At 52.7% G+C, this 13,451-nt stretch overlaps 1 protein-coding gene across 1 annotated transcript in view; it reads right to left on the bottom strand.

The window, feature by feature from the left end:
• Positions 1–7,339: 7,339 nt before the first annotated feature.
• The window catches only part of LHX1 (LIM homeobox 1), a 73,183-nt gene continuing 67,071 nt past the window's right edge, over positions 7,340–13,451 (bottom strand). Inside the window, exons 5-6 of the mRNA XM_061561662.1 lie at positions 7,903–8,189; positions 7,340–7,743 (exon numbers count right to left, since the gene is read on the bottom strand). Coding sequence (XP_061417646.1) covers positions 7,540–7,743; positions 7,903–8,189 — 491 coding nt within the window. The 3' untranslated portion in view covers positions 7,340–7,539. The remainder of the gene's footprint in view (positions 7,744–7,902; positions 8,190–13,451) is intronic.

The raw sequence follows: 13,451 nt of genomic DNA, 5'->3' as shown, positions 1-13,451 counted from the left end.
TGTAAATGCTTACCCCGAGCTCTCATACTCTGATGGTGCATTGTCTTTGAGTTTTGCGCCTTTTGGCGTCATCTGGTCCAACCCATGTGAGACTAGGCTCTAAGGAAAGCTGTCTCGGGTGTGGACCAATCAACTTCAAGGACAGTGCATACATTATCAGAGTTATGTTTTTTTTTGCATTATGACTGCAGGTATTGTGGTCGATGCAAACATGACTCCTCGTCTAAAAGGTGTCAGTTTTATTGCCAGATAAAAGGGTAAAAAAAAAACAATTCTCATATTTTTTTTACTGCCAAATGAGGTACCAATGGTGTATACATCACTCTTGATTTGAGGCTTTCGCGACCGCAGGAATCCATTACTCGTTGGTTCTTTCGGTAAAGTCACGTGGGTAGATAAATAAAATAAAAACTAATTAAAAAAATATATAAATCACGACGTTTCGATCGCAATACGAGCGGTCGTCCTCAGGCGGATAAAATAATCCAGCAGTGGAACTGCTGAGCCAGGGAGAACACAGCGAGAGAGAGAGAGCTGTTTTTCTACCTCCGTGACTTTACTTAATAACATCAACAACAACAACAACAACAAACAAACAACAATCACACGAGCACATCACAATGATGACGATGATAGAGAATGGACTCTGTCCAGCGATAAAGATTTGTTTTATTGATTTATTTAATAACCAGACCAAGTCACACGGAAGGGCTAACACTGCCTTCGCGAACAACAAACACCTCCACGGAGGGCGCCTTGCGCGTGGGTGAACCCGACAGAGAAAGCGCCCATAGATAAGACAAAACCCCTTAAATATAATTATAAAACGATTTACATAGCGAGGGCTGGGGGCCTGGGAAGGGCGGGGCGGGGGGGGTACGAGGCTGGTTTAGTGATCTTCGTCGTCATCAGTGGCCCTGTTGGCCAATCCACTGCGTCCCAGGATTAGGTGGTGGTGATGGTGATGATGCGTGTTGGTTGGGTGGTTGGTTGGTGGGGAAAGACGTGTGTGGGGTGGGTGTCAGGGTCATTTTTTCACGATTGTCAGAGGTCGGTTCTGAAAGCCGGTCGAGGAGGAGGTCGAGCAAGGGCAGTTGCCAGAAGGAAACGCAGGTGAACGGTTTCCCAGGTGAGATAGACGCCGTTTCGGTGGTTTTGTTTTTGTACGTTCCGATTTTCGTTCCTTCGCTTCTCTCCGTCTTTCTCTCTCTCGTTGTTGTTGTTGACATCGCGCGCGCGACGAGGCCGAGGTCAACATCGCTGAGGTTCAACTTCTTAAAGTCGAGTCAACATCACTCCCCACACCCCATCCCAACCCTCCACCTCCAAACCACAAATCTCCCCCTCCCCACCACCACTCCCGACCCCTCCCCCCTCAGCGTTCGTCACAATGCCTAAGCCCCTCCCACACCCCCAAGAGACGCCCCCCCCGCCCCCTCCTCAATTTGACGAGAAAACCCCAAAGTCTCCTCCGCCGTGCTGCCCCGTCTCGCAGTTGCTGCCCGCCAGCTCCACGTGGGGGTCGCGTCACGTGGGGGTCGCGTCACGACCCCACGTGTCGTGGCAGCTTCACGGTGCAGCGAGGAGTTTTTTGTTGTTGTCGTTTGTTTGTTTTTGTTTCTATGGCCGATCGACTTCATTTGTGCTTCAATTGTCGTCACAGTTTCTTGAGATTGGTGGGGGGGGGTGGGGGCACGGGTGGTGGGGGGGATGTTGTTGGTGGTGGTGGTTGCAGTGATGATCAAATGGTGACGGAACAGTCCAGGAGACACAGTTAGCGGGAATGATGTTGGCACCCAGTTTACACCCTGCTCGCATTTAACGTTGTCCTAGGTATGTTTTTTGTCTATGATTACAGCAATATATGATACAATGATATCGGATTATTTCTTGTTATTGTTGTGTTATGGCTAGGCCGTCACCTTGTACTCTCGTGGTAGTGCCTTACGCCATGCTCATCCCCTTACTTCATGACACTTTCGAGTGAGCAATTAAGCCCCGGTGGTTGTGATGGTGGTTGTTGTTGTGGTTGTTGGTGGTGGTCGTGATCGTGATCGTGAAAGGTGGTGAAGTGTGCAGGATGCGGTGGTTCGCGTGGTGATCTGGTAGTTAAGGTGATTATGAAGTGGTGATGAAAGTGGTAAGCTGGTGATGAAAGCAAGTGAAGGTGAGAGTCTGCTGGTCAGGGCGGTGTGCTAGCGGGTCACGTGATATTTACCGCTAGTAATCTCGTAGTAAACCTTGTCCTGAATGTGGTGATACACTGGTGCAGGTGGTGAGCTGACGGTGAGAAACGTTATAAAGATCGGATTTTGGTGGTAAAGATGGCAAACTGGTGGTGAGTAATCCAGTGGTAAACCTTCGGTAAGCTAATAATCCGGTGAGCTAGTGAGTGATCTGGTGGTGAGCGAGTGATCACGTGGTGAGCTAGTGATCACGTGGTGAGCTAGTGATCACGTGGTGAGCTAGTGATCGGGTGGTGAGCTAGTGATCACGTGGTGAGCTAGTGATCGGGTGGTGAGTAATCCAGTGGTAAACCTTCGGTAAGCTAATAATCTGGTGGTGAGCTAGTGTGTGATCTGGTGGTGAGCGAGTGATCACGTGGTGAACTAGTGATCGGGTGGTGAGCTAGTGATCACGTGGTGAGCTAGTGATCATGTGGTGAGCGAGTGATCACGTGGTGAGCTAGTGATCGGGTGGTGAGCTAGTGATCACGTGGTGAGCTAGTGATCACGTGGTGAGCTAGTGACTGACCAGGTGGTGAGCGAGTAAGCTGGTGAGTGGTGAGTTGGTGAGATCTGGAGTTGTGTGGCGTGGAGGTGACATCGCGAGTGAGACCCGATCACGTGAGCATCTCTCTCACCACCACCATCACCACCACCATCACCACCACCACCACAACCACCACTACTCACATCACTACGACCACCATCACCACCCAACATTCACATCACCACCGCCAACCACTCACATCACCAACACCACCACTACTCACACCACCACTACTCACATTATCACCACCCAGCGCTCACCCCACCACTCACATCACCACCACAACCACCACCCACCACTCACATCACCACCACCACAACCACCACTCAACACTCACATCACCACCACAACCACCACCCACCACTCACATCACCACCACCACAACCACCACCCAACACTCACATCACCACCACAACCACCACCCACCACTCACATCACCACCACCACAACCACCACCCACCACTCACATCACCACCACAACCACCACCCACCACTCACATCACCACAACCATCACCCACCACTCACATCACCACCACCACAACCACCACCCACCACTCACATCACCACCACAACCACCACCCACCACTCACATCACCACCACCACAACGACACCCATAACTCACATCACCACAACCGCCACCCATAACTCACATCACCACCACAACCACCACCACTCACATCACCACCACAACCACCACCCACCACTCACATCACCACCACAACCACCACTCACATCACCATCACAACCACCACCCACCACTCACATCACCACCACAACCACCACCCACCACTCACATCACCACAACCATCACCCACCACTCACATCACCACCACAACCACCACCCACCACTCACATCACCACCACCACAACGACACCCATAACTCACATCACCACCACAACCACCACCACTCACATCACCACCACAACCACCACCCACCACTCATATCACCACCACAACCACCACCCACCACTCACATCACCTCCACAACCACCACCCACCACTCACATCACCACCACAACCACCACTCACATCACCACCACAACCACCACCCACCACTCACATCACCACCACCACAACCGCCACCCACCACTCACATCACCACCACAACCACCACCCACCACTCACATCACCACAACCATCACCCACCACTCACATCACCACCACAACCACCACCCACCATTCACATCACCACAACCACCACTCACATCACCACAACCACCACTCACATCACCACCACAACCACCACCCACCACTCACATCACCACCACCAGCAGCCGCTTACTTCCTGGCACTGACCTCACCGTTAGAATTCGCAGCCATCGCCACTTTACCCCCTTCCAAGTTCTTATCTCAGCGCTTTGGCAAAGAGGCAGAGGGAGAGAGACTGTAAGTGATCATTTATAATCGTACGATCTTAGCAAAAAGTAACACTGGAAGTTTCAACAAATTATTTCCATAGACGGTTACTGTTTTATTTGATTAAATTAAATCCCCCACCCACCATGATAACGTGGAATTTCCCACCACCGGATCGATGGAGGTGACAACCGCCACCTCTCCCCCCCCCCCCCAAATTAGTTTATTTGAGCAATTAGCCGCAGATTGATGAATGTCTGAAAGTCAATATCGGTCTTTAAAAAAAAACCACACAAAATTTCGTTCGTGTCCGCGATGAGTGATGAGTAACGGATTAATACTGAAAGCGAGATGCCATATCACGGAGAGAGACCACACAGCGTAAGGGCGAGTCTGTAGTGTGCTGCTTTAAAAAAAGAAATTGTTGTAGCTGTAATTGTCGTTGTATCGATACTCTGCGCAGTTGGTTTTACACTGTGCAGTTATTTCACGACCCATTTTACGATTCATAATCGGGGTTGTTTTTTTTCTTCTGCTGCGCGCTACGTAATCGTGTAAAGTAACAATGTTGTGTCATAGAGCGTCCTCCACCCGACGCAGGCTGAACTGAGCTCCTGTTATCAACCTGATGATACTGGCTGCAATCTCCAGCGAAACCTCGCGCCCATTCAAATGCTGCGAGATGAATTACTCTCCAACAACAACAACAACAACAAAGACAATCGGGATTGCTTCTGAACCGGCCATACATTAGGCCACGTGTTGATTCACGCGACACTCTTGTTCACCGCTCGTGTCGGGTGGAGGAGGGGTTACGACACACACATTTCTACACGATGACATCACCCAAAAGAACCCAATTATCGATCGCTGCACAACCGGTTTGGTTCTCCCCGCGTCGTCTTCCGGGGTTGTACCGCGCGATCAGCTCGGCGCCTCGACCTTGTGCCCGACGTTTCGCTTCCCGGGGCACGGCTCTCGCTCGCAGCCAGGCAGCCAGCCAGCCAGCTAGCCGCGGTGGTTCGAAACGTCGGACATCATCACCACCACCACCGCCGCTATCATCGTGTGCGAGCGACAAGGCGGTGCAGCCCCGCAAGAAGCTCCACACAGACGCACGCGCACGCACGCAACCGCACGGACCGCGCGCAGCAAAATGTTTGTAAGTTTGCCGAAACAAATCCGAGTGTTTTTCGTCGTAACTCACGACGACGACGACCTGTTGTTGACCATTAGGCCTGAAGCGAGCAGGCGGCGGCACGGATCGGCCGTGCGATCGAGGATTTTGAACCTCTACACCGCCCCCCCCCCCGCCACCACCCCTCGCCGGTCACAGCTCTGCGTCTCCTTTCCAATAACAGAGACCGGAAAAACGCTAAGTGAGACTTACAAATTAAATCCATGGGACAGCGCCGTGAATTGGGGGGGAGGGGGACTGGGATTGTGGTTGACGGTTCGATGGCAGGGAACCCTCGACGGCAGTGGCGATGCGGTGAACAACAACAATAACGACGACAACGATGTAATTATTATAATAATAATACTGCGGAGACGATTGCCGTGTTCGTAATGCTGCTGTTCACGCGTCAAAACGAAAAAAAAAACATTACTGTCATCATCATCGTCGTCGTCGTCGTGGTGGTGGTGATTATTATTACTGAATAAACATTCGACCCCCTCCCCTCCGCCCCCACCCCACCCCTCCCCACCCCCCAAGAAAAACCGGAGATAAATCTCAATAATCCGTCAAATCTCAATACTGAAGTCGCGAGTAAAAGAGCCGCAGTCCACGCCTGAGCGATCGTATTTGCTGCAGATGCTCGCGGTTCCACGCGATCGAATCGCTTATGCCGTGTGCGAACGTCTCCTGCAACCAGTTGCGAGAGAGACACAGAGACGGAGGACAGAGAGAGAGACAGACAGACAGAGTTGCAACCGCGAACCCGGTGGGCGAACGGCAGAGGAACGGACTCCGACCCTTCGGCTCGACCGCCTCTCGCTCCGTTGTTCCGAGGGGGTGTGCGACTGATCGTGGCTATCGGGGGGGGGGGGGGGGGGTCTCCATCCGACCAGAATGCTGTGCGCCCCGAGAGAAATTCGCTAAATAAGAAGTGCCCACACACACGCGCACGCGCGCGCGCCCACACACACACACAAAGACAAATATCCCCCCCCCGTATAGCCATAACAGATTATTATTGTTTTGGGGGCAAGCGCTGTTAGCGAGCACCTTACGAAGGCCGGCACGGTACACGAAGGCGTGGATGGCCAGAACCACGCCCGGCCGCCTTTGTCTCTCCCCAGTGGCGATCTTTACACACACACACCAATTTGAGGCTGAGTCGACGACAGGGGGAGACCCCGGGACCGGTTCAGATAATCGTCACTGGGTGTTGGTAGCCGCGAGCGGGAATCGAACTCGGGTCATTGGGTTCGTAGAGCAGCGCGCTAACCGCTACACCACCGCTCCCCCCCCACACACACAGACAGATAGACACACACGCGTGCGCACACACACACACACCCACCCACCCACAGGCGCGCGCACACGCACGCGCGCGCGCGTATACGAGCGCGCAATAGACTCATAATGGCTATAAACGAGCTCACCACGGGAGCGAAAAACACTGGAGGTTTGATAAATGTGACGCCGTGACAGATTGGAAGGAGGTCTCTTCGTTCTGCTCAAGTGTCGGGTCTTCTTCCAACGCTCTCGTCCGGCCGGCTCAACACTGTTTTGTTACACGAAGGGTTTGTTCGAGTTTTACGAGTCATTGTATTTGCTTTGTGAATCATGTTGATGATTATAATTTTTTTTGCTTGTTTATTAGTTTTGTCGCTTTGCTTGTTTGTTCACCCCCCAACGCGCCCCTCACCCCCCCCCCCCCAAAGCCCCCGCAAGTCGCCCCCCCCCCACCCCTCACGACGCCCACTCGTGACGTCACAAAGTCCTCTTCAAAACACACTCACACACACACAACACGCGCGCGCGCATAGTCGCACGTGCTCATCGCGGCTTCGAGTCGAGGTTTCTTTTTAAATCTTCAATGAACATCGGGACGGACGAATTCCCGAGGAGTTATAGAGGTCAGCAGCTACAGATTTTGGCTTCTAAAAGGTTTTGTTTAATTATTTCCCCCCCTCCTCCCCCGCCCCGCCCCTCCCCCCTCGCCCCCCACCCCCCAAATCCCACCACTCCCGGACGGGCCCTCCATCATCTTGCGTTTTGGTTCGGTTGCGTGAGCGGACAACGAGGTTGACGAGTCAAAGTTCATAAGAAGAAGAGATGGAGGGCGTGTCGGGTGAGTCACGTGTCGGTCATCATCACCATCACCACCATCATCACCATCATCATCACTGTGCTACAGTTTTCTTGCTGTTGTTGTTGTTGATGTTTCGCCTTTCGTTTCACCAGACCGTGCCCTCGCCCATCTCCGGGTGCGCCAGCGGGTGACCGTTATAGGGCCCAGGTCCCGCCCCGGGAATGTGGAATGGGGGGCTGGGCCCCGCGCTCACGTACACGTCCCCCTGTGGGACCCCCATGGCGTGCAGGTGCGGCGGTGGGGGCGGCCCCCCTCCGGGTTGAGGCTCCGGGCTGGGGGTGTCCGCTCCCCCACCCCCCCCCCCCGGACCCGATGGGCTTCCTGGTCCGGATCCACCGCCCCCACCTCCTCCTCCTCCTCCTCCTCCACCCCCACCTCCTCCTCCACCGCCTCCTCCTCCACCTCCTCCACCGCCCCCACCTCCCCCGCCACCTCCGCCACCTCCTCCGCCTCCGGGCCCCCCCGCGCCCCCGTGGGGCAGCATGTCTGCGAAGCGAGGCACCCCTCCGGCGTCGGGCCCGGGGATGCTGGTGGGGTGGTGGGGGTGCTGGTGAGGGTGCGGGTGAGCGTGGTGGGTGTGCGGGTGAGCGTGGTGGGGGTGCTCGCCGGGACCCGCGAGCCCCCCCACCGTGGGGAGGAAGGCGAGCTCGGCCGCGCTCTGCGGCTGCCCCGGGGGACCCCCTTGCGGGAAGAAGTCGTAGCTGCTGCCCGGGACGTAGTAGTCACCCTGGTAGTCTGTGGGCAATACGGGGGGGTGAGAAGGGTGGGGGGGGGGGTCAAGTTTAGTATTTCAGCAACGTAGTCTCCGTTGAGCCTGGAGGAATCCGATGAGCTATGAAGCTCTTTGTCTGTAAACGGGACGTGAAGAGCTGCGACATCAACCAAAATGACTGGGGGGAAACTGCCGGCGACCGACTCAGCTTGGCAGCAGGCTGTGAAAACAGGCCTCAGGAGAGGCGAGGAGAAGAGACGCACCGCTTGGCAGACCAAGAGGGAGCGACGTTGAGAAAAATCAACAAACACCTCTGGAGTTGCCACCGCACTCACTTGCAAGTGCCGTGGCAAGGATTGGCCTACTAAGTCATTCTAGGCGCTGCAAAAACCTACAGCTGACCTCGTGAGGCGCAAAAGAATTGTCTCTCGAGACACAAAGGCCGATGATGATGAAGCTCTTTGTCACATTTCGATTTAAAGCTTTCGTGACTGCAGGGATTCATCTTCTTGGTTCTTTCGGTAAAGTCACGTAGAAGGGAAGTAATAAAATAATAAAAATAAAACATAATAAAATTAAAATTTATTATGTTTTATTTTTATTATTTTATTACTTCCCTCTTTGTCACAGATGACCAGATGCTGTTTGGCGAGAACTCAGGTGGAGACCACGATCGAGGCTCAATGGCAAGAAGTCACACGCTGTCTTTCCGACAGCCCTGTTCTTCACCTGAGGACGGCTGCTTGCGTTGTGGCCGAAACGTCGTGAGAATTGTATTTTAGTTTGTTTTATTTTAATTATTTTATTATTTCCCTTCTACGTGACTTTACCGAAAGAACCAAGAAGAAGTCACTCAGGGTCACCAAACTGGAGCCGGCTCCACCAATAATTTCCCAAGCTCTGCGGTTCTCTCTCCCTATATATGTCTATAGTATCAGCCAATCAATGACTGTTTACATGCATGAGTCATTTAACTAGATCCGAAAGCAACCTGAAGTCGCTTCCTACAAAATATGTTACGTATTATTTGTATCGGCCTGAGTCAATCCTTCTTACAACAATTGGTGGAAATTCCACATTACTATGACTGAGGGTGGGGGGGGGGCGGAGTTCTGTCCAAACTGTTGACTTCCAATTAATTGTATCGACCCTAGCAAGGATGATTGGCTGAGTCAACCCCGCCCCCCGCCCCAACTCAACCAATCAGGAGGATTTGAAAACACAAGAAGCACAGATCACCTCCGCGTGTTTTAAACATCATCTCCGCGTGTTCTCGGTAGCTGTCACTCGACACTGCTAACTGCACAAACCCACGCGGGATTGTCGAGGTCACCTAGTTGATGTCGTCCCGATTAGCGTCATCGTCCCGAGCATACGACAGGACAGTTCAGCGGGGCTTTTAAATTACTACACATAGCGGGTGGTGATGGTGACGATGATGATGACGATGATGATGATGGTGGTGGTGGTGACGATGATGATGACGATGATGGTGGTGATGATGACGATGATGGTGGTGATGATGGTGGTGGTGATGATGATGGTAATGATGATGGTGGTGGTGGTGATGATGATGATGATGGTGGTGGTGGTGATGATGATGGTGATGATGACGATGATGATGACGATGATGGTGGCGATGATGGTGGTGATGATGATGGTGGTGGTGGTGATGGTGATGATGATGGTGATGATGACGATGATGATGACGATGATGGTGGCGATGATGGTGGTGATGATGATGGTGGTGGTGGTGATGGTGACGATGATGGTGATGATGACGATGATGATGACGATGATGATGACGATGATGGTGGTTATGATGACGATGATGGTGATGATGACGATGATGACGACGATGATGGTGATGATGATGGTGGTGTAAACATCACAACTCGAGAGGAAAAGGTGGCCGGGCGTGAGGCTGGCCACCCAACCCGCCTTTGTGTGTCTATAAACGTGTCGACCACGTAGCACGTCATGCAAATATGACAGCGTCTCGAAACGAACACGAGTCGGCCCATGATCGCGTGTTGGTGCCTGGTCTGGGAGACTGTTTTTGTTGTTTTGCTAAATTGCCCAAGCTTGCGTTTGGTGATCAAAACAAATCGGCGGCAATTTATCGACTTACGCAATTTGTACTTGTACACACACTCGAGGTTGATAATTGTTTTTTTACCCTTCCATCTGGCAACAAAACTGACACTTTTTTTTACAAGGAGTCGTGTTTGCATAGACCACAATACCTGCAGTCATAATGCAAACAAAAAAAACAACATGACTCCTTGTTAAAAAGGTGTCAGTTTTGTTGCCAGATGGAAGGGTAAAAAAACAATTATCATATTTTTTACTGGCAAATGAGGTTCCAATGGTGTAAACACTCGAGGTTGTTTATCGATTTCCAGTGCATTGATTGGTGTTGTAACTTGCCGACCCCGTCCCTAATTGACCCTTTGCGAAAGAGCTTCACAGCTCATCGGATTCCTCCCTCCAGTCCAAATTAAGAGTCTCATTCTGATCTGATCCATGCCACCAACAACAGGGCGATTTAATTTTAGATTTGAAGCTTTCGTGACTGCAAGGATTCATATTCTTAGGTTTTTTCGGTAAAGTCACGTAGGTAAAAAAATAAAAATTAATAAAAGTAAAATAAAAATAAAATAAAAATCACGACGTTTCGGAGGCAACACAAGCTTCCGTCTTCAGGTATCACTTGATACAGCAATCATGCTGTGACGGTTCCACCTGAAGACGGAAGCTTGTGTTGCCTCCGAAACGTCGTGATTTTTATTTTATATTTATTTTACTTTTATTAATTAAATTTTTTTTACCTACGTGACTTTACCGAAAAAACCTAAGAATATGGCGATTTCAACCTCTGCAGCCTCCGCCCCCTTCTTCTCTATGCCACGCCTCCTGCCCATTAGCCCCGCCCCCTTCTTCTCTAGGCCACGCCTCCTGCCCGTTAGCCCCGCCCCCTTCTTCTCTAGGCCACGCCTCCTATCTGTTAGCCCCGCCCCCTTCTTCTCCAGGCCACGCCTCCTGTCCATTAGCCCCGCCCCCTTCTTCTCTAGACCACGCCTCCTGCCCATTAGCCCCGCCCCCTTCTTCTCTAGGCCACGCCTCCTGTCTGTTAGCCTCGCCCCCTTCTTCTCTAGACCACGCCTTCTGCCCATTAGCCCCGCCCCTTCTACTCTAGGCCAAGCCTCCTGCCCATTAGCCCCGCCCCCTTTTTCTCTAGGCCACGCCTCCTGCCCATTAGCCCCGCCCCTTCTTCTATAGGCCCCACCTCTCGTTCGCTTGCAGTTTTTTTGAAAGCCGCTCCACTCTCGGCAACATGTGCACGTCAGCGCGTGGACACGCGGCACGGAACGTAAATAAACGATCGGTTCTAGCGCGTGAGATGTCCGGGGATTTTAGTTTGTTCGTTTTATCCAATCGATTAATCGATGCGTGCTTACATCTAGTCATCCCGACAAATTACAGTAGCCCCCTGGGCACCGATCTGTCTGAATCGAGTCGCCTCCATCCGCCAATTGCACCACAACACCGCCAAGCTCGGCCCACCGCCCCCCCCCTCCCCCCGCTACAAAACACACAATCCACTGCTGGATGGCGTGTCTGTCATGGCGGTTATTCGCCGCTCCTTCCCACCAAGTTGCGTTATGATTTGTCAACAAAAAATAAATAATGAATGAAACTGAACAGGGGAAGAGGTGGTGGTGGTGGCGCGGTTGGAACGAGGATCGAGAGAGGTGGAAGTTCGTGGTCGTGGAGATGTACGACCGCTCGTGTAGCGATCGAAACGTCGTCGTCGTTGTTTTTGTTATTCTCTTTGAACCGATCTGCGTGACTTTACCGAAAGACCCAAAGAATATGAGAGTGGGGGGCGGGGGGGGGTTCGTTAGGGAGGGTGCGAGGATCTGTAGGGGGGGCGGGCGTGGGGGGGGTACAAGTGGGGGTGAGAGGGGGGGGGGCGGAGGGGGATGAAGAGGAGAGATCGGTGGGGGGAGGGGGGGTAAGAAAGCCACTTCATTCATTCAGCTGCCGCGCCCGTAAGATCTTCATGTGTCGTCAGGGAGACTGTTTGGCATCTCCCGCTCTCAATTGGAGATCGATTTAAAAAGCCGGGGGTGCGGTGGGGGGCTGGGGAGGCGGGGGAGGCGGGGGTGAGGAGTGGGGGGTGAGGGATGGGGGTGAGGGATGGAGGGAGGGAGCCGCCCAGAATAGCAATGGGTGGCTGTTGCCGATGATACGCTGCGTGTCGAAACCGGTCCAGGCGGAGTTTTGCTTGTCCTGAATCAACGCTGGGATCGTGCACTCACAGGAGGATATGGCCTGATTTGGCTTTGCAACAATCGTTGTTTATTGTTTGTATGCGGAGAGACGGGCATTGGAGGGGAAGGGGAGATACATAATAATAGTTGACATTTGTAAGGCGCAATTCATCTGCAGATGCTAATCTGCCCGCCTATTTGTTATTTATTTGTTATTTTCAACAACGACGCTGCCTTTGCTGAGTTTCGGAGAGAGCCGCGGAGGGAGCTGAAGGGGAGAGAGAGAGGGGGGGGGGAGGAGGTTTAGGGAGGCTCAGGGTGATGAGGGTGGTTGGGGGAGGGAGTGAGAGCAGGAATGGCCAAATTTTGTACGGAGATTAAGCGAATAACACGCGGATTTACGCGGCCTACAAGCACCGCAGAGAAAGGGCTCCTGCCATTATCGTCAGTTCTGATAATTTTTTTTCTCTCTCTCTCTCTCTTGTATTTCACTTCACATGCAAATCTCACTGGGGGTGGGAGGGAGGAGAGGGATGGTGGGTGGGGGGTTAGGGTTACTAGGTGTGCGTGCGTGTGTCTGTGTTTGTGTGTCTGTGTGTCTGTGTTTGTGTGTCTGTGTGTGTTTGTGTGTCTGTGTGTGTGTAGGCGTATTGGGGAGCGGTTAGCGTGCTGTGCTACGAACCTGGCGACCCGGGTTCGATTCCCGCTCACGACCAACACCGGTGACTATTATCTGAACCGGTCCTGGGCCTCCCCTAGGTCGACTCAGCCTCAAATCAGTAACTGGTGCGATGTGTAAAAACATCGCTACTGGGGAGACAAAGGCGGCCGGACCGTGGCGCTGGCCACCCACCCCATCGTGTGCCGTGCCGGCCTTCATAGGTGCTACTCGCTAACAGCACTTGCCCCAACAGTCTTTGAAGGCTACGGGGGATCTTTGTCTTGTAGGGGTGGGAGAGTGAGTGAGTGTGGTGGACGGGCGAGTGAGTGAGTAAATGGTTGAGTGAA

Source organism: Lethenteron reissneri, chromosome 28, assembly GCF_015708825.2.
Source record: "Lethenteron reissneri isolate LAM-NWPU_2019-01 chromosome 28, ASM1570882v1, whole genome shotgun sequence".
Classification (NCBI taxonomy): domain Eukaryota; kingdom Metazoa; phylum Chordata; class Hyperoartia; order Petromyzontiformes; family Petromyzontidae; genus Lethenteron; species Lethenteron reissneri.
This window is presented reverse-complemented; position numbering and strand designations above follow the sequence as displayed.